At 42.2% G+C, this 21991-nt stretch overlaps 1 protein-coding gene across 10 annotated transcripts in view; it reads right to left on the bottom strand.

Moving 5' to 3' along the window:
* MTR (5-methyltetrahydrofolate-homocysteine methyltransferase) overlaps positions 1-20126 on the bottom strand; it is a 58046-nt gene extending 37920 nt beyond the window's left edge. For 5 of the 10 annotated variants that reach the window (XR_005828373.1, XR_005828375.1, XR_005828374.1 and 2 more), the window contains exons 1-11: positions 19841-19891; positions 13942-14156; positions 11302-11391; positions 10420-10489; positions 9218-9310; positions 9023-9129; positions 7676-7735; positions 5346-5440; positions 1397-1497; positions 984-1045; positions 76-143 (exon numbers count right to left, since the gene is read on the bottom strand). Coding sequence is in view for 2 of the 10 variants with exons in the window: in XM_040597472.1 (XP_040453406.1) it covers positions 76-143; positions 984-1045; positions 1397-1497; positions 5346-5440; positions 7676-7735; positions 9023-9129; positions 9218-9310; positions 10420-10489; positions 11302-11391; positions 13942-14156; positions 19841-19877 (998 nt within the window). In the remaining 8 variants the exon portion in view is untranslated. Of the gene's footprint in view, positions 1-75; positions 144-983; positions 1046-1396; positions 1498-5345; positions 5441-7281; positions 7389-7675; positions 7736-9022; positions 9130-9217; positions 9311-10419; positions 10490-11301; positions 11392-13941; positions 14157-19840; positions 19892-20108 lie in introns of those variants that run through there. The other 5 variants (XR_005828377.1, XR_005828376.1, XR_005828378.1 and 2 more) reach the window with 5 other exon arrangements.
* Positions 20127-21991: the final 1865 nt, after the last annotated feature.

The raw sequence follows: 21991 nt of genomic DNA, 5'->3' as shown, positions 1-21991 counted from the left end.
CTATAGAATACTGCTTCACAGAAGCAGCACTGAATTTATTTCCCAGTGAACATAAAGTTGTAGCTCATGAGGTACCTGATATGTGCTGGTGTAGTACCACAGCAACCTCCAACTATGTTGACCAAACCATCCAAAGCAAAATTCTGTAAAAGGGAGGGAAAGATAATTTCATTTCAAGTTAATAAAGGTATCTTTTTTATTTATAGATATATTTTTAGATATGCATTTTTATATAGTTTTTTTTCTCCATATGTTAAGGAATTCAGGGGGATCACAAGAAAAAAAGATTAAACTAAAAGAACAACCAGTACTATTTTACTATTTCTTCTCTTTAGGATTTGTTTTGAGATGTGGATACCCAAGTCTAACCAGCAACTTCAACACCTAATTTTAGGAAACTACAGTTGAAACTGGCCTGTTTTATACCAAAGCCCCAGATGAAAACTTGGATGAGTATCAAAGACTAGCCATATTGTATTATAAAAGGGAATTAACATGCAGCAGATGCTGCATTCTCGCTGATGCACTGCAGCTCCAGCCACGCAGTTCCATCTTGCACAGATCAAGTGCCATGTGGAAGGAAACCCTGCACTGGGACACCACCATCAGCGGTTCCTATACACACAACTCTAAAATCCTGCCAAGTTCACAAAAACTGCTCAGCTTTTCGAACAAGTCCCAAACGCAAAAGTAAGAACACAAGATTGCAAATGAATAACATCCACAGATCAAGCTGCAGGAAAGCTTAGTGTAGGACATGAAAGTAAGAAAGGTTTTCAGAGTTTCCCAAGCAGTTTTTCCTAACCTGTTATCTCAAATAACTATCATTCCACAAATTGTCTATAAACAATCCAAATGACATATAGAGCCATCTGAGGAAAAATAAAAACCTACACAATGTTGTAAAAAACACACATCAAATACAAGGAAAGAATTCTTGCCTACTAGTATGTCAGATGTGACACATGAGAAATATTTCATACCTTTAGATGCTGGGCAGTCACTTCTGGAGTTTCATCATAACCACCAAAGGTATTGGGAAGACCTTGAAACGTATTTTTTCTAGTATTACAATTTGTTTAAAGCCCACAAGTACAAAATTAAATTCCATAAAAGATATATTTGAAGTAGTTACACTTGTATGAGGACTAAAATGTCTCATTACCCTTGCAACCCTTACTCAATAGACTGTTAATTATGCCGGAGAGCATTCTGGGTTCACTGTCACAGAACTAACAATAGTTACTTTCAGCAGTTTAAAATATTCTTAATCTCTTTTTAATAGTAAAAACAATAATCTTTTCAAGCTAATTCAACTCTATTATCGCTAATGAGATGGAACAGTTGAGTTACGTTTCATCTGCCTGCAAGCACAGGAACATGCACACCAACACACCTGCATTGGGGTAACAGATGATGTAGGCTGTTGTACACTGTCCAATTGTTTCAATGAATGGTCGCATTTCAACTGCCCCTAAGGCACAATTTAAGCCAATACTGGAAAATAAATTTTCAAAAATTATTTTGAGATAAAAACACCGTTTACATCCAAAATGGACAAATGTTAGTGCTGGCAACTGTGAACTCCCACAATCATCTACAACAAAAGCAAGGTGATTTCCAATTTCTTTAACCATCATCATCAATACAACGAGACCCTGCAAAAGGAGGACCTTCTGGTGGAAGAAAAGCACAACAGGGAGGGGGCTGGACTGAACTGAACTAGGAATAGTAAATCAAGATTTCATTTCAAAATCCAGGAGGGAAGTGGCAGCATTTTGACAGCAACTGGCAGCAACACGACAGCTCTGTATTTTCTAGGTGAAAGAGAGAACAAGTGGAATGAGAATGACAGACTGGAAAGGAGCTTTCTGCTACAGGAAGTATGGAAAAGGTTGAAAAGGCAAGACCTGCTTCAAGCCGCTAACCCAGCATTTTCTTTTCAAATTATGCATAAATTATGTCAGCCTTGGAAGAACCCAAATGCCTCCCCACGATGCCTCATGGAAGCCCTAATAAGCTTGGGCCACTGAATCTGCTACATCTTAGTAACAAGACAGCACTGCAGCAGAAGTATGTTTGCAGGAATAAGCTTCTCAAACAGTTTTACCAGTATATAAGGCACAATCGAGTTTTCCTTCATTTAATGACAGATACATAAACGTGACTTCCACTGACAATGTCTACATTAAAAGGGAATTTTCTCTTTCAGAATGTAAGAATGTTTCCTGATCTCTCTGCACCATTCTAGAAACCATCTTACAAGAACTGCAAAACTCAAAAGGTGCTCACAGTGCTGCTAGAAGAGGAAGATGTTAAAAAGCTAACTCCTTCCCTGGAGTAACAGTCTCAGAGAAGATGCAAGCTAATCCACTGAAACAGGCACAGGCAGCAGCCACAACTCCCAACTCAGTGAGCCACAGAAGCTGCCTCAGAGGTAGCTAAGTTAATAAAGTGCACGTATGCTCACTTAGTTTCCCAGAGGTCAAAAGCAATAAAGCCCTGCACAGGACTGAGAGCACAAAACGGTTTTTTACTTTTCTCCTGTTTCCAAGGAGTAGGCAGGGGCTTGGCAACTGCACAAGCAGTAGCAGCAAATGCTGCAGCCAGATTCACTTACTGAACAGAATGACAAATCCTTGAGATCTGAAGGGCTCACAGCAACATCCAGCACCAGGGCCTCGAATATTGCACAGTCACGTACCAAGACCAAAAAACAGACAAACCCCTTCTCCCAATCGGGGGTGGGGTGGGGGTGGTGGAGAAGGTGTGGGCATATATGTTTATTTTTTCAAACAGCCAGCTCTACCTTTGAGGTGCTTTTTCTAGTGCACCTCATACAGGCCCTTCTATTTAAAGAGAAAAAAAATTAAAATCACCCTTTTATTCTTATTTTCCTGTTCAGTGTTTACATACATTTAAATCCTTCATACAGATCCCCTGGATACAAACAGAATGCAGAGAGTATACATCACTAATTACAGCAATGATGTTGTGGAGTTTATTTCAAAATGGGGCTCATCCCTCAGGATTTTCAAAGCAAAGCAAGGTAAGGATACTTAACAAGACTGTCTTTATCAAATACAGATGAATGCAATGTATTTCCTGCTGTTCAGTCATTCGATTTACAAGCTGCCAGTTCGCACTCCCCACATCCTCTTTTTAAGCTCTCTCCTACATTAAGCAGCTCCATCTCTCCCTTCCACATTTAATATCAGTCTGTCTCTGGTTCTCGGTACAAACTCACCTACCACTCTACCTCGTCTTACCAGAGAGATACTGTAAAAGCAGCCAACACACTCAGCAAACACTTCTTGATATTCTCACTTGACTTACTAGGCACTGGCCTTGCAGATTACCTGAATGATTACCCACTACAGGGGCTGCTGACAAATACATCTACAAGCACACCACCATCCAAGCACTACCTGTTTCAAAATGACATGCGCATTCATGCCAGTATCATTTTCCCACAGCACATGAAAGAAAACTTTTGAGAAAAGCAGAACATTAACCATGTCTTAAAAGCCAGCAGCCTTGAACCAGATCGCTGGTACGCAATCACTGCTCCCCTAGTATAATAACCATCACACCCTCATCTTAAATATCACCTCCCTCCTTTGCTCATTTCTTTGCAGCTGTCACACATCAGTTCCTGTGAAAAGCCAAGGCTGCAGGGTGCCCCTGGGACCAGAACAAACATCCCTAAACTCGCCGTTATTTCTTCTTAATGGTACCACAGTAGAAACAATCACAGGATTCAAAATAACATGAAGGGAACTCATGCCACATCTAAGCACCCTTCATAGCAAACCGCTTGTCACACATCATTCAGCACTTACTAAGCACAGTTCACAAGTTTCTCAGCTACTAGCTGTATCAGCTGGACAAAAAGCACACACTTTTTAGGGAGGGGCTCCAAACCAAACTGACTTAAGGACAACACATCACCTTAAACAGGACATACGAAACCCAAATGGAAACATGAACACATACAATGTGATCTCTAGGATACTGCTATTAGCCAGCCTCTTCACAACCCTAAAGCCACTCTGTACCAACTTGGCAACAGAAACAATGTTAAATGCAATCTGCTCCCACAACTAAAACCCTTCTACCACAGTGCTGCAGAGTAGCCTTCACACAAATGAGAAACAGGGCTTTAATCAGACTCATAAGAGAGCTTTTATGAAAAATGGTTTAATAAGTTCTTGGTTTCTGCTCCAGTGACCTCTCCTCTTCAGAGGTGAGACAATTATGAGCAAAATTATCTGAGACAGACTCATGCCAAATATGGATCACTAGGCTGTGATGCTGAGAGGAGTCATCAACCACCACCCTGTTCCAAGAGGCTCCATATGTTACTTCTGGAGCACCGTCTGGTCTGGGAAAGTGGAGCCTCAAGGGCAGTCAGGAAAGCTGTGAATGCAGTCTTCTGCTTTTGTATTACGGGGATGACAGATTGCGCATTTTAGCTGGAATTTTGTTGTAAAAACAAACAATGGCTCATCACAATGTGCATGGTGTGCACTAATAACAGTGAATTACATGTTTTAGTTACAATATTCTAGGACAAAAACATTAATTTCTGGTGTAAGTTTTTATGTGACGAACCAACGTGAAAGAAGAAATGGTAAAGAGAAGGCAAAGAGAAGGCAAGGAAGAGACAGAATAGGGGAAGTGGGAACAGTTTTCAAACTAACACGCAAAACTTTGCACAATGACCAAAATCTGCTATATTATGCATTTTCACAGATCTTAATCTCACACTTATTTAGAATTTTCTGCCTGAACAGAAAAGAATGCGAGTAAATGGAGGCATCAGGAGCTTATAAAACAATCACAGCCTTGAGAAAAACACTCAGGGAACATATATATTTTTGTAAGAGTTCACACACACAGTTCAGTAAAAAGAACACAGGAATGAAATCTGATTTACTCTTTCAAGCCACTCTGAAACATCCTGAGCTGGCACTGCTTCCCTCTAAGAAAGGGATGTAAGATCTGTTCATACCAGGAATTAGCTCCTTGCACAATCTGGGACAGTAGGAGATGGCAAACTACAGCTTCAGAATCATTATTTTTTAATGCTTTGATCTACTTGTGATTTCAGCAGCTGTTGCAAACACAAAACTCCAGATTATTTAAAGCAATGTTTTAAAAATACAGCATTCTTTGGAAACATAATTTCTGCTAAGGGAACGACAGCAGAACACATTAGCAATACACATGATTAAATATTATCACAGTTAGTATAGCTTCCACTTAGCTGCAAGCAAGGTGTTAAAACAGAAAAGAATCACAATCTACAGATAATTTATTAAGAGAAAGATACATGTCCTTACCAAAGTGGCTTACTGTGGGAAACACTAATGACAAATGCCTCTCCTGTCTGGCCTGAGAGGGTACGCCCACTCTTATCCACAATGGTTCCAGAAACCTAAATATCAATTGAATACAGAGAAAGGAGAAGAATTAAATTCACAATAAAAACAAGAATTTAAATGGCTGAACTGCTAAAAGTCAAAACAGGAGGACCTATGCTCCACTCAAACTGATAAAGTACGACCTTAACAAAAATTAAACCTTTTCCTCCCTGCAGACATTTAAATACCCAGCTAGGGGAAAGGCAAACCTTTGGCTAGCCTTACTGGTCTTCCTTCTCTCTCTCTCCCCCCACCTCAGAGAGAGAGAAACAGGAAAAAAAAAAAAAAAGGAATAGCAAAAACTACCATGAACCATTCAGCAGCAAGGTAGCATTAGTACCATGGTATCATTCTGTTAATGGCCCCTGAACCAACCTGCCATAGTTATCTGTTTGGGCAGCTATCAGCAGTCAGAGCTCCTCTCCTCTCCTCATCCTCCCTGCCTCCCCCTTTATGTTATTTCAGGTCTCAGGACTGCTATTAGGTTGTTTGGTGGCGAGGTGGGAGGGGGGCAGATGGCCTTAAAAACAAGTTACTCATTTTGCCGCAAGGGAACATCAGATGTTGCAACTTCATAGTGGAGACAGAAGTCTTAACCATATATAATCATACCTCTGTACTTATATGTGTGTGTGTATATATACATAGAGATGTGCAAACAATAATGTCCTGACCCCAACAACAACTACAAAGTTGAGAATTCAGAAGGCATTTGAATAAGCCAGGAGAGCCTTCTCAAGTCTACAAATCTTTTTTTCCAGAAGATGCATTGAGTTTAGAAGGCTTCATGCAAAGGTAAATCCATTATGTACCCCAAAACATGCTTTAATAGTGATGCTACTTTCCTTCAAACTACTCGGTCAAGGGAGGTGACCAGCAGAATCCTAGAAGGAGCTGTGTGAAGGGTTGTACTTCTCAAAATAACCGAACTGAAAAAGGAGCAGAGGATGAGGCAACCAAGCTCACTGACCACTCTGTTCAGCACAATGAAGACACAAAAGTGAACTCTATGTAACGAGAAAACTCTCAGTGCTGACCTGAACGATAAAAAAAGCAGAAACTCATTGCTGATCAAGTACAAAGTTGCGAACACAGGAAAAATTCTACATAACGACACCTCCAAACTAGTCTTTACTGCTCAAGAAACTAATCTGAGCTACAAAAGAAAGTTTTATGAACACAATTTCAAAGCTCACCACCAGTAAACTAGTAAATCAGGAACAACAAAGAAAGAAACGGACAAGTCAGAGAACATCACTAGACTATCATACAAATTCCTGGTGTCTGCACTTTGACTGCTGTATCCTATTCTAATTCCCGTCTGACTTGAGGAAGTGGAAAACAAAAAAGTGACAAGAATAATAAATGAATGGTATGGAGCAGCTAAACAGACAAGGACTCTTTAGGACGAAAAAAAGATGACTAAAGGAGGCTCTTACAAAGGACTTTAAATGCCATGACTAGGCAGCAAGGGGAACACGGAACAGCTGCTCACTGTCACTTTCAAAAGATAAATGGCAAGACACAAAAGTTATCGGGCTGAACATCCAAAAGCAAGCAAACTTTCAAACAGCCATTCATAAGCTGCAAAAATTACTGACATATTATTTTGTGGATGCCTGGGTCCCATACAGGTTTGAACAGAGGTTCAAGGAAGGAGTAAATACATTTAACAAAAGGGTACGAACAGATGCAAACTGCAAATCAGAAAGCCTGAGCCACAAACTGCAGAAAGCTAGAAGAATACATCAGAACTTTCAAACAAGCTGATTTTTTTCCATATTCCTTGCTATGCATTCATGACTACCTGCTGTCAGAAAAAGACATGTCAGAGAAAATATGGAGTTACACAGACCTTTTCTGACTTCAAATGGCCACTCATATGCTACTTGAAAATATGGCAGTATTTGCTTAATTTCATCCTTGAAGCACTGGGTTCATATTACCCTTAAGACAGCAAGCCTGAAAAAAAATCATCATCAAACCTTTTCCTGTAGAAACGCACAAAACAAATATGCACTGGAATGAAGTCATTCCTTAGTTTTCAGATTGATAAGCTCAACAGAGCTACCCAAGGCTGTCATAAAGCTCTTCACATCAGTTTTTCCTTTCCCAATTATGTCAAAAAGGTGTATTTCCAAGACACTTATTTCCTTCATTTCAAAACACTTTAATCAACCACCATCTCAGCCAGTTCACAAATCATGCTTAAGTACATGTAAAATATTAAATAGGTAATATATACTTACAAATATGGGTCGGGAAGCATATTCTTTTTCAAACAATGTCTGGAGTGCAAAAAGAGCTGCCTGTGGAAGAATAAGTTGCAAAATATTAACGGACATTTCAGGACTTCTTCAGTTTGTTGCCTTTTTTGGTTTGTGTGCATTTGCTTTTTGGTTTTTTAAATATTTTTAACGGCTATTTATGCAACTTGCTACCTCATATGCCTGCGAGAACCCACTATACTCAAGAGGTTTTACCCTTGCCCCTAACATCTTCCAAATGTTCCAAAACACATTTTGGTAACAAGTAGAAAGGAAGTACCATGGGATAACCAAATAAGACCAAGACTAGTCTGAAATCCAAATCACATTGGTGTGTACTTCTCCCTCACATCTCCAGCACAATCCCCCACCACCAAACATGGTTGTATGTACTATTCTCAGTACATACACATTCGCTGCCCTTGAATCTGTTTAGACATGCAGTTTGCAAAGGATTTTAACAGCCTCTAATTTTAAGAGTAAGGACTGCAGTGACCCCTTAGAAGGTTCTGAAAATTTCCCGTCTCCTTAGGGTAAGAAAGTTGCATGAGAACATGAGCTCAGCACCTATGTTAAACCTACAGGATCCTAGCCAAACCTCCATCATGACTGGTCAATCTACAAAGGGCAAGTCATGCCACTGTACACGTTAATCAGCCTATGGCAAAAGCTTAACAAAAAGCTGTGTGCATACCCAGCCAGACCTTCCCACGTAAAATTGCAAGACAGTTTTAAGTGCCTTAACAACTCCACCACCTGCACTAAGCAGTTATTAGATAAAGAAGGAGGTGTCAAAATCATGTAAATTACGGCTATTTCAACATTTTATTCCTCCTCTTTCACCCTTCTAATCCTCTACTCCCAACCGTTCTTTTTTAAAGCTGATGGCGGTGTCAGAGTTCCTAAAAACCCAACATTTTAACAGAACTGTCTCACAAGCCTTCCCAGGCCCACAATCGGATACACTGGACAATCCCACTCCAGTGTGCCTCTCTTTAGGCAGACATGTTATGCTGAAAAATACAAACATCAGATGCATTTGGACATGTTTTGCAACACCGCAGAGCTTCTGGGAACAGAAGGACAGCTGGCACAGTCAGAAAGATGCTAAGGGACACACATATTAAAAGGCAAAGGAAAAACGCTGGAAAAGGCTGATTTAAAAAAACATCTCCTTACATTCTACCTCTTTGCTATCAACTGAAGAGTCTTTTCATGTATTTAGTAAGCAGCAGCTGATAGCTCTTACAAGTACTATGTTGAATTTCCTTAGACAGTACACCAAATACTTACAATACTAACATGTTTTTTTTTCCCCAGGAGTCTTACCTTGGCATTGGCTGTATCAAATACAGTTTCCACTAACAAGATATCAACTCCTCCATCCAAAAGTCCTTTGGCTTGTTCCTTATATGCTTCAACCAGTTCATCAAAAGCTGTAAAACAGCAATGACGTTAATTTCATCTGGCAGTATTTCTTTCAAGACCATCACCTAAGTTAAATAACTTGATGGTTATAATTACTTATGTTCCTGTAATCTGGTCTCTCCACAGATGGTGACACAGAGAGTGTCCTGTTTGTTGGACCCATGGCTCCAGCAACATATCTCCTAATTCCTAAACAAGACACAGAAAAACAAAAAAAAAAGAAAAAAAATTACCTCTGGTTTTACAATGGCAGCCAAGTTAATATATAAATCCTCCATGAACACCAAGGAATGCACATAAAGAACTATAAAACACTAAACTCCTGTCTCAAGTCAAGAGTCTGATCAGCACAGGATTATCCAGCACAGCTGACTTTTTTGTTTTAATCCTATCCAATGAGACATTCAGTGTATCCACACAAGACAGAAGAACATCTATGAAAAAGGCAATTGGCTCAACTGTTTTTTCTTCTAAGTATCATTTGTTTCTGACACAGGAAGCTTCATTCAATTATCTTAAATGTGCAGCATAGAACTATCCTGGCATTTTTCACTAGATAACCTGATTTAAATATTCTGGTATGTGTTCATTAAAAAAAACAACTCACTTTTTCTAAAGTGTATTTCAAATCTTATATTTTTATTGCGGACTATGAATCCCATCAGTGAGGTGTTCTTGGGACAGCAGCGGCAGCACTGTTAGCTTGAAACACAGTTTGACGGCAGAATACAAAAGGAAATTACCTGTCTTTGAAAGACAGCATTGTCTACAGCAGTGTAAATGAGCTATAACCCTCTCACATAAAGTCCAGAAGGTAAAAGCCTGCACATTTGCAGATGCTCACATGCTAAACACACTCCAGTTGCTGCTGAGTGAGTCAAACCACAAGACTTATAATACTAGGAGTAACTGGTAATCCACATTTGCCTAGAATCAGCTATCCTAATTCTGTACTACAAAGATTGTGCCATACAAACCTAAGTAACTTATAATAGTTCCTGCTGAAACTGTCTTCTCTAACACACATGTGGAAGATGTGTATCACCTGCAGCCTAAAACAGGCAGGCCCTGGACTGCAATCCTGCAGAACATACCCCAGATCCTGCAATCATGCTGAAATTAGTGTGATAGGAATACAGATGTGAAACTGATACTGTACCTAAAATGAAGAGCGTGCACATCTGCAAGTTAAGTCCCTGTGATGTAAATCATCAAGCTATCCTCTAGTTACAACATTTCAAAGATCGCAGCAAGTCAAACCCACAAATGAATAAGAAATTAAAATTAACATTGCTTACCTGTCTGAGCAGTGACATCATCTGCTGCTTTTCTGGCCACACATGCAGAGGCTCTGTTTAACCGATATGCCTAGAACAATTACAGAAAATTACTGAATAACCTTTAGTTCAGTACAGCATAACTCATCCTCAAAGAAACACAACCCTTCCATTCAGTGCCTCGCAGTACACTCTGAAGGCTCCCTAAGCCATACAAGCATTATTACAAAACTCCAAAAGGAACAGCTCTATACATGTCAGCAACAGTTATACAGCAGGTCTCATCCCACGTACGCCCCAGCCTACAGCTACTAATCATAAAACTTCATTCTGTAAGGTACTAATTAAATCCTGCTGAAGTCAACAAAAGCTAAAGAACAAGACTTTCAGGACAAAACTAACCAACTTTTAAATTCACTTTTTATTCAAGTAGTGTATTTTCAAGTATTTTTTTTCCACATATTTCTCAAATTCTCTGAATAACAAATAAACCAGAATTGGTATGACATATCCAAGCTTGAAAGGACTTCTACATACACCGGCACAAACAACACACAAATAACATCCAGAAAAAAGCAGTTCCACTGTGACATTTGGCAAGTTAGAAGGACTGAAGCAAAATATACCTGTGCACAGAACTGAGACATTCTGTGAATGCTCAACCAAAACCCAGAACAAATGATTACTGCCTGTGCCTTCATCAACAAGAGGCACAGTGACTGTCACACACAGCAAGTACAAGTCCACAGCCTGGAAATGTGCCACAACCCCATCACGTGGCTCAAAAGGCAGCATGCAGTCAATAAACACAGTACCAAAGGACTCCGGGACTAAGCTAATCTTGGCTGCTAAGACAAAAATCTTGATTAATATTTTAAAGTGTAAATAGTTTAGCATTCTTACCAAATGCTCAAGGCCATAGTCAGCTTGTGCAACTCTGGTGCTGCTGAAAGTGTTAGTTTCAATGATGTCAGCACCTGACAGCAAGTACTCCTGCAAGACGTGAAAGAAAAAAACCAAATAACAGCAAGACCTCCAAAACAGAGATATGGAACAAAAGCAATCCAAATACTTTGTTTCATTCAGTTGACAAAAAGTCACAAATCATCGCCTAATTCAAAGCAGATGCAACTCTGAAGGCCTTACTCAAAGGCACAGGGCCAAAGCAATAGAAGTGTTCCGTGTAACCAGTTTTCAGAGTTTCATATTCAGCCACACTTTCTACCAACAGGTGACATTTATATGTAGGCCACTCGGTCCAGCATTTGGAGCACATTCTAGATTTCTCCACAGGGACATGGTTGGACATAGTCCAATTGCCATCAGCAAGTGAGGGCTGCTGTGGGCAGACTCAGAAAAGGTACCAGTTAAACAAAAGCAGAGGTTAGAAAAAACAAACATTCTAAGTGGATCTGTACAGCATAAGAACATACTGGGACAGAATACAAGATTAGGAGAATTATATTTTGCGCAGATCACATTTAAAGTTTAACTAATAGCCCAGAGTCTGAAAACAGCTAAGTCTTCTGCTCCATTTTGGTTGTCTAATGCCCACTGAAGTAAGCTCAAATCAATGCAAGCTGAAATATTTTTGTGGATTCCAGACTGCTTTTTTATAACCTCTATCAGTAGCCCTCTTCCCTCCTTAACTCCTCTTTTTGATCAGGTTAACCCTTAGATGACCCCTGTATATACAAGGAAAATAAGACATTTGATGTGCTAATAAGTGAAATATACTGATGTGACCATCAAACAAATCACTCAGATTTTCCTGTAAGAAGCAGATGAGCTCAGCAGGTTCAACAGGGCAAATAAAGCCTTGATCCAAATGACAGCAGAAAGGAATTAAATTTGCTTTAAAACATCCTTTGCCACAAACTAATATGCTTTCTCTCAACGCCTCCTGGATACGTATAGAAATACCTACAAATAGCTATAAGAAAATACACAAATTCTTACATGTACGCTCATAACCAAGTAATTAAGTTTCCAAAAATCATCTAAAGAAACACGTTAAATGTGTACAGTTTTGTACTAGCTTTTGTTTATTTCAGACCTGTCATTGTAGCAAAAGCTCTTCAACTTTACTGTCTACCATCACAGAAGTAAATAACACGCTCAAAGCAGGAAGATCATTTTTGCCTTTGAAAATACATCACCTCTTACCACTGAACCTGACTTTGCCAGGCAAGGTACAGCTAACATTTACTTTTCAAGTTACTGATATCTGTGAGGTCTGACTCACTGGGCCATTGAAAAAAAAAAAAAAAACAAACACCACCACCCAACCATACATATACTGGGATTTCAGTTACTTTGTAGAAATATTTTCATCTATTATTTCAAGTTCTGCCCAATTCTCAGAAGAAATGACCACTGGTAGCTATAAAATATGAAGCCACCACCAATGGCTCAGAAAGCACCAGACCCAAAAGCTGCTGCAGGCACAGGGACCACCACAGACTTGTTCTTTTCTTACACTTTTCCTAGAGCACTCACAACTGGCCGTTGGAGCAGTGACAGCAGGCTACTTGGTTTGATGCAATGCATTCATTCTCTCATCACTATTGGTCTGTTAAATTTGCAAAATTCAACTGTTAAACCAGCTTATCCAATTAAAACCACAAGCTACTATAAATTCCAAGGTTCATGACCACTACAGATCAGTTGACGGGCTAGGGACTAAACTCAATCTACAAGTATTTCTTAAAATTTTTATAGGTCAAAGACTCTGACTCTTTTCAACTCGTCCATTGCTCTTAAAAGCCAAAGAACAACAGTTAGAATGTAAATACAAAAATACAGATTACATATCAAATTTAACAAACATAAGCCAAGTACAATTCTAATAAATAAAATGCAGAACTTTTTAATAAATATTGGAAAAAAAAACAGAACAAAAGTGAGGTTTCAACTGGTTGCAATGCTATTCAAATGTTACAATTATTACAGTAAGACCTACACCTACATACACCTGCAACTCAAAAAAGGCAAGACTTAGGAAGTTAGTTTTTAAAGTCTAATTGAAGAGGAAAATAATAAAATCTATTTGTAAATTCCTAATGATTGACCCCAGACTGTTTTATTCTCTGGACCACACATCAATATTCTAGGGAAAAAGCAAGAATATGGAAGCGCATACATTCATTAACTATGGAGAGGCCTGCTTCAGGCTGCCCCACTTAACCGCTCTTTAATACACAGTTATAGAAATATGCATCTAGAATTCAAGTTATATACTACTTAGATGCATTTCAAGTGCTGGTTGAGGCAGAGAAACTGAAAGAAAAATGAAATCAATCATAATCTACAATAACAGAAATGCGTCAGGGATTAAGTCAAAAAAGGATTTAAAAACAACACTGCCTGGGTAACATCAAGAACCAAGACATGAATGCTGTGCTCACACAACCAGAACAGTCAAATCTGCTCATTCTTTTTTGCATGGTTACCTAGCACTAGCCTGTGGCATGGAAAAGGGGAGCACAGAGGCCAAATTCTCCTTCCTTCTCTTGTCAGGAGACAGAAATCAGAACCACCTACCTTGTGTATGTCACAGATTATATCAGGTTGAGTTATACTGAGAAGGTCATTATTGCCTTTCAAAGGCCTGGAATGATCTTTAAACTCATGCCCTCGGAAATCCTCTTCTGAAAGGGCACGTTGCTGGATCATGGTACCCATGCCTCCGTCCAAAATCATTATCCGCTCCTGCAGAACAGATTCAATTTCATCTTCCACACTTTTCCGGGGATCTGCTGTAAGAAAATAATTCCAATATTTAAGCAGCTTTGAAATTCCCTATTGATACACCTGTGCAACCCAAGCTCTTCCCATTTAAGAAATATAAAATAACTAATCCTTTACTGAAATCAAACAGTAACTGGCTTACATCAGCTACACCTCCAATCACCTGATACCAGGTTAACAGCTGCATCTATCTAAATAGAAATAGACTTGATTGGTCCTTTATCTAAGTACAGTCAGCTGCTGGGAAAAAAAAAGATCAAAAGTTCACAAGGGCATACATCAAATTCTATGCAAACTAGCCCCCAACACTGAAAAGCGTGGTAATTTCCACCACAGCAACTTTTGAACAGCAATGCAAAGCTACCTCCTGGCACCAGACACCATACTGGAAGTGGTACACAAGCTCAAACAAGACACTGGTGAGCTTCATTCAAAAAGAAAAATGATTATTTTTTTAATTGCTACTTTAATTACCTATACCATAATGACAGAGAAAAAGAAATAAACTGAGCAAGCAAAAGCAGTTCAACTGAGTCACAAATTCACCTCTTTCTAGTATAACAGTAGTAAATAACAAATTTGCACTTCTCCTAGTGAGCAAACACCAAGATACGCCACCAGAAAATCACCAGGGTTTACTTTCTTTTGCACAAACCCAGCAAGATCTTCTTCTGCTCTGCAACAATTCCAGAAGAAAACAAATCAGGCAAATGAGGTGCTAATTTGAAGATACTGGACAGAGTAAATCTAACAATGACTGAAACAGAAAAATGTAGAGATCTCAGAGCTATCATTTGGAATAAAGATGCAGTATTGTAATGCTTTAAGATCCAAAAGGAAGCCCATCCCAAACACCAAAGTCAAAACTATAATCTGAGACATTGAAAACAAAAAACAAAAACCACAAAAGCCTACTTTTCCTCTTCAGAATGTACACAGAATCATCGCAGAAAAAGACACACTTATAAACATATAGGAAACAGCCTCTTTACCAAAAACCCAATTTACAAGAGTAGGGACCTCACTTATGTTTCACAACCATGGAGATGAAACAATGTGTTATTCTTCATATCTCTCATTCGTTCATCTTGGGCTTACTCACTTTGAGTAAACACCTGTTTTGCATCTTGGTTATGCACTATCCTCAAAACAGTTGTAAAAACAAATTCTAAGCACAAGAACATCCTTACATCTCATTACAACTTACACACAGCAGTACCTGCTAACTGATTTGACTTTTTTCCTTCTGCGTTCTTACAATGCAACTTCTATTTTGACATCAGTACCATTAAAAAAAGAATATGCTGGAAAGAATGTGAGGCAAAGAGTATTACAAGATTAGAACTATACCAATACTCCAGGAAAATGGCTCTAAATCAGATGTAGTCTCAGCAAGAAGAGAATACAAACAAAAACTGCTCTATAACAAGCATGAAACATTTGAAGGGAGATTAAAAAAAAAAAAAAGCAAGTCACCCTCCTTTCAGGTTGAAAGTTGGCAGGCTCAGCAGGTTCTTATACAAGAGCTTAAGCCTACTCACACTGAACCATCAAATTATTCATGAAAATAAAATCAGTCCTTGAGCTAAAGGCTTTCAGAAGCAAGACTCAAAAAACTGTATCCGAAAGTACGTCTGCAATGCAGACTCCCATGAAGCATAACTCGTGCTCTGCAAGAGCTACAACCCAAAGAGACATGCAAATTAGAGCTTGCTTTTGCTTTAATATAGCCTCCCTAAATCAACTCCCCGACTCAAGAGCTGCACCCCAGACAGCTGAACCTGGCCATCAGAGTCCTCCCAGAACGAGTCCTCCTTTCTGCAGGCCCCTTTTACCTACATGCTTCCCATCTTCTCACACACACTGCAAAGCAAACAAAGATCTATAGTTTGGTTTTAAATCCTGAACCTCACACAGCCTGTTTCACTTTCTCTACAGCTTGCCTTGCTGAACAGATGCTACCTCACTGCACGGTTTTCTGCTCATAGGAGCACAGATTTCCTCGGCTCCCAGCTCTGCAAGAGCTTTATTCTGAAGAACCTTTCAAAACCTGTGCTTCTTTAGCAGCATCTCAAAAAGCTGCAGGAAATAAGGTGGGAATCATGAAGGTAGCCATCAATGCCAGAGGTACACAGACTCTATGTTTTACAAATAAGTGGCATAATGGCTCCAAGCTCACCAAAACCCAATTTGCCTGTCCTTGCTATGGATAACACTTGACTCCTTCCATTACAAGCCTGCACTTCTTCTTGAAGCTGCGTTCTGGCACACTGATGATGCAATTTTCAAGTTGGAAACAAAGTCTGCCAGCAGGTCCAAAAAGACCACAGAAATCAGCAAGGATTGATTCATAAAGCTGTGCTAGAAAGTGCTGAACTCTGCCCATTGAAGAAAAGCAGGGAGGAGGCTCAGTCAGCTGTGCTAAATAAGTACCATCATCTTAATTCAGCATTCAACTCACATAATCCTTCTCTCCACCACAGACAGGGAGCACAAGTTTGTTACAGAATAAATGAAAAAATGTTTGGAGAAGTTCTTAGCAGGGAAAAATCAGGTCAGTCTTGTGTTTTTTTTGTTTGGGTTTGGTTTTTTGTTTGTTTGTTTGTTTACAGACCCTGCTCCTACCTCTGCTCAGCCAGAAGTTGATTAAAAATTTGTTTCATAAGGATCGCTGGTGAGCTTTGGGAAATGGATTCCCTCTGCCATTCAAAAGTATCCAGGAGAAAAACCGCCTACAGTACCTAGCTGTAACAGAAACAGTAGCAAGCCAGCAGTGGTAACAAGACCAAGAACCAATTACCTTGGTTTTACACGCTACTGAAAGTGAAAATATAAAGCACGTTACCACCGAACGTTCTAGGGCTGGAACTACTTTAGCAGACCATACCAAGACAGAACAAAAGAGACCCAAGAGCACTGGCTTAAAAGTCAGTAGGATACAGAACACATAATAAAACTACCCTAATACCCTACTTCACTTCCCCAAACACTCCGGCTTAAGATCACATGAACAAGGGAATTACTAGTCTGGAAAGGAGAAATGGTATTAGCTGCAACAACTTTTACCCCTTGTAGATGTTTCCAAGTAAGTTTGTGTAACACACAAGGTGTCCCTCTGGTACAGTTGTTGTCTCCTACAGTCATTCTACTGCTAACAATTACAAACTTTGCCCAGATGTAACCTTCCATTTTCATAATGTGACAGCTCAGAGGATAAGGCAAGATGATGTTCTTTCATCTCCCTATCCCAACCCAACCAGCATACAGACCATATGGGCAGAATTGAAGGGATAAATGCATGTTCTCCACACGAAACCGGACTTCAAAGCTTGCAAATTGCTTAAAAGCACATTTTTCTGATGCCTGTAATGAATCTCAAAAGGTGTTTTTTTATTATTTATGCACTTCTATGAAAGATTTATTCTTAGTATAAAGTAAGTCTGGTATACAAGTACTTGGAAGGGACTAAAGGATTATAAGTTGCTTCCAAAGCTTTTGATAAAGGATCAACCCAGCTGCGACAGTATTATAGTATTTTCATCATGGTAATGTGAAAGAACACAAATTGAAGGAGATACAGGCACTTACAGTACCCCCTATTTCCGAAGCTGACCACATCCTGTCCTGACAGGCAGCAGGGCTGCTGCACATCCTAATTCAGCAAGCCAGCATTGTCCTGCACCAACTCCAAGCAAAAGTTTCTTCAGCATTCAAAAAATTACTGCGCAGCACACAGCAATTACAATTGTAGCCAGAAAGGATGCTCCTATCCTACGCCACAGACAGCTCGTGACAACCTTAGCGTTACTTCTGTTTAATTAATTGCATCTTCTTCAACTGGATGCCCTCTGGCAACATGAAGAGTTTCATGAACTGCAGCAACAGATGGTGGACAGATCCTCTACAACAGCGGGCAGCAGCACCCTACTGCTAGGTTATTTTTTACCCTGCCTATTCAAAGAGAGAAGCATTGGATCTTACCACTTCACCTTGAGTACCTATGTGCACCTTGCTGACATTTTCCATGTCAGAACTTGTCTTAAGAACCATTCAGGTCTTGCATAACAGACACTTGTGTAGCCAATGCACTTATAAAGCTAGCTTGAAAGGCAAATGACAACCACAAAAGGCACTGAAGTCTCAGAATAACAGAGAAGTCCTGTTAGTTATGCCCACTGTCTCTAAACGTGCAAATCCCAGGCTCAGAAAGCTTCCCGTGTCACAACCACAGCTGTCCATCTCCCAAGATTAAACCGTTCCCAACAGATTATTAGATAGTCATCACAGGCAGGAACCACCGGCAAACACACCAGCCTCCAGAGCAGCACGGTCTCACTTTGTGGCATGCCCTGCCACTGAAAGGCTAAGGAGAAGCACTTCACTCAGCTTCCCAACAGCCTGTTCCTGAATGCAGGTCCTTTGCATCACTGCCCCACGCACACACCACCATTTATTGCCTTCTGCCTGTTCAACAAGGCTCCAAACACGCCCCTGGCGTGCAATTTTTGCTTTCATCTCAGCAAAACTTTTCTCCAACTGCCACCACTTCTCAAGCTGCTGCTGGAACACCCTCCCATATATCCCATTTCAGTCAAACCCGGTGGGTTCTGCAGCAGCAAGACAGTCACCAGCCAAAGCCTGACCACAAATGGCACAGGAGAAAGGGCAGGGCAAGTCAACGTCATCTTTGCCAGAGGAACCTGAAAAAAACCTCAGACCACAAAAGCTGATTATAGAGTTGGTGCCGCACACAGCTGTGCAGCAAGGACGACTGCAGGCCTGTTTAACGAGCCAAGCCATGCAAGCCCAGGCCGAAGCACAGCCTCAGCAGCTAGCATTGCCCGAGGAATATTAAAAAGGAAAGTGCTTGGGATCTCTGCAGGTAGCGGCACCACTAAAAGCAGACGTTGACAAAAAACCCTTTTTAAACTACCGACGATTCCAACCGGCAGCTATTTTTACACCTTCTCCCCTCCCAACGGCTTCTGTGTAACCTGTAACACGGCACCTACTGGCTTGGGGCCGCGGAGCAGCTGGGACGCACCGGTCGCTACCACCAAGCTGCAGCCTCTCAAGCGTTTATTTAATTTATTTTTCTGGCACTGACCCCTCTAGTGCGGGTGTCCCACCGCCCTCCGCACCCCTTCCAGCTTGAGCGAAGCCCAGGTCTGCTGCAACATCGGCACCGCTACCGGCGCCGCCACGGTTCCACCGGCGCCGAGCCGCCAGCCGCGGCTTTTACAAAAGCTACAACGCGGCAAATAACTAACGCCGCCCGGCAGCACCGCCTCGGGGGGGGAGACCGCCCGCCTCGGGGGGAGACCGCCCAGGTGCGGCGGCACCAGGTGAGGGGAGGGCGAGCCCGCCGCTTGACATAGCAGGGCCACAGCGCCCGCCGCCAACCCCCCCACACGGCGCCACGCAGCCGCCGCTGGCGGGAGCGGGGACGGGGAAAGCGGCTCTGTCCCTCCCGGCCCGGCCCGGCCCGGCCCGTCGCCGCCGGGGGCCGCAGGTGGGACCGGCCCCGCTCGCTGCCACAGCGGCGGCACGTGGCGAGCGCCGGGCCCCGGTGGGGACACACGCACACGTGTCCCCCCGGCACCCGGTGCGCGCGCACACGCACCCCCCCGCACACGCACCACCACCGCCGCCACCGCCACCCCCCCCCCCCCGCAGCGCACGCAGCCGTTACCCGGCGGGTGGGCGCCGGCCGGCCCCGTGGGCGCCATGCTGCCGAGCCGTCCCCGCCCCGCGCCGCGCCGTTGGTGCCGGCGGGGGCAGCGGGCGGCGGCCGGGGGGGAGCGGGGGGCGTGTATCCCCCGCCGCCTGTCACACACACGCGCTGGCTCGGGGCTGCCCCCTCCCAGCCGGCTCCTGGGGCCCGCTGCGGGGCCGCCTGGCCGCTGCGCGGGAGACCCTGGCGCTGGGTCGGCAGCCGCCGTGAGAGGCCGAGCGCTCACCGTGCTCCTGCGGCGGTGCCACGCTCTTCCCCTGGCAGCCTGGGGACGGCAGCTCTTGGCGGCTGCATGAGGAGAGCAGAGCCCGCCGAGCGGCCGCCCCTACCGCTGAGCGCCCGTGGCTGCCGTTGCCCCACGTCGTGACTGGGGGGCGGTTTGGCCACCGGGCAGGGCGAGAGGGGAATGAGTCCGTGAAAAGCCGACACGCTTGCATTTGCGATTGAGACAGCTTGGTGCTGAGAGGGAGCAGATGTAAATCAGCCTTACAAAGACTGGCAATCAGATTTGCCAGTCTTGTACGGATGGATGTGACGGGTGTGTAAGCCTGAAAACACATTTATATTATAGGAATCAAGCAAATGAAGGCACAGTTTGGCAGTCAAACAAAACGAACAAAACGTGCCTTATTTTGACACAAGAATTCCACTTCTGATGACACAGATCCTTTCAAGTTCTTAACTGAGGTCTAAAAACGTTAAAAGACGTACCCACCGGTTGCAGCTGCAGAGGAGCCCCGCTGCGTGCAGCGAATGCTGGCCTGCCCTGGGTCGGAACAGCTGAGGGGAATAACCTGCGCTCATCTGCAGTGCTACCAATTCAGCTGCCACGAATAAATATGGACAGCGCTGTCATTTAAACTTAGTTCAGTGTTGAAAATACAGAAAGAAGAAGTAAGACTGTAAAATGCGTTATTGACCAGCTTTCCCTGTGCGCCGTGGGTGGTTCGATAACAAGCAAGCAAAGCCAGTGCTGCAGGGGAAGAGGCAGAGGCCGCTGGTTCTGTGCCAACAGAAATGAACTGAGTTTGTTTTCCTCCTTCTGGCACCTGAGCCTCAGCCCCGTGCGGCAACGGTAAAGCCTTTTGTTGGCAAAGAGTATGGGTTACTACATGTACGGTGCTTAATAATAGCTTGTGCATTTTCGCTGGAAAATTTTTAGGGGACTCAAAATGAGTTAAAAGCCATTAGCGCAGATGATTCCTGGAGGCTAAATGTTCACTCTTGAATTTTCTTTTGGGGCACAAAAACAGTTGGTTACAAACCTTTTGAGCGCAAGCGCAATGCGATCTAGGAACCCTTATAATCAACTGTCACTTTGGTCAATGGTGACGCAAGTACATATAAAAACGTAGCTTTATGTTTAAATAATGTATATGGCTAATTCAGCTTCAGAAGGAATACAGGCACCCTACAAATCAACAGACAGTAGCGCAGCTTCACTTGTAAGGGGCTATGCTGAAGTTCTGAATGCCAGGAGGTGTCGCTGCAGAGCAGACCGTGTCCCTCAGCAAACCGCTGCAGTGGTCAGCCCAAGCTCCCACTGCAAAAACACGTCCCAAAATTCCGGTGTAAGGTGCGATGGTCTGGAAACCCATGAACTCTGAAAGCTAAATAACAGAAGTGGAATACACTAAACAGAAGCAAAAGTTAGGTACTCCCAGAGTGTGCTTAATTTTATACCTTTTATACATAATTTGCATATATTATAATGATGGGCAATGCTTTGAGAACTGTTCATTAAGAGATGTTAGGGGTATATTTCTGTGCTTGACTTTTGAACAACTTACAACCTTTTCGTCATGCCACATAACACTATGAACATTTTCTCTGGCAGCAATTTGGGTTAAAAAGCTCACTCTCTCCACAGTTGTTTTGTGGCAACAGATCTTTGTACCATAGCTCAGCACGTCCTTGCGTGTGCTAGTGCAGTTGTTTGTGTAACTGCGTCTAAGTAGGTCAGTGAGAAAGGAAAAAAAAAAAAAAAAGGAAAAAAAAAAAAGAGCTGAAAATGTGAAGGTTCTTTTCAGGATCATTTCACGTATTCCCATTTATACTGCAATTTCACAACCCATCTGAGCCCGTTTGACTGTGCGGTGCTGTGAAAAG

The sequence above is a fragment of the Falco naumanni genome, chromosome 6 (assembly GCF_017639655.2).
Source record: "Falco naumanni isolate bFalNau1 chromosome 6, bFalNau1.pat, whole genome shotgun sequence".
Taxonomy (NCBI): Eukaryota; Metazoa; Chordata; class Aves; order Falconiformes; family Falconidae; genus Falco; species Falco naumanni.
This window is presented reverse-complemented; position numbering and strand designations above follow the sequence as displayed.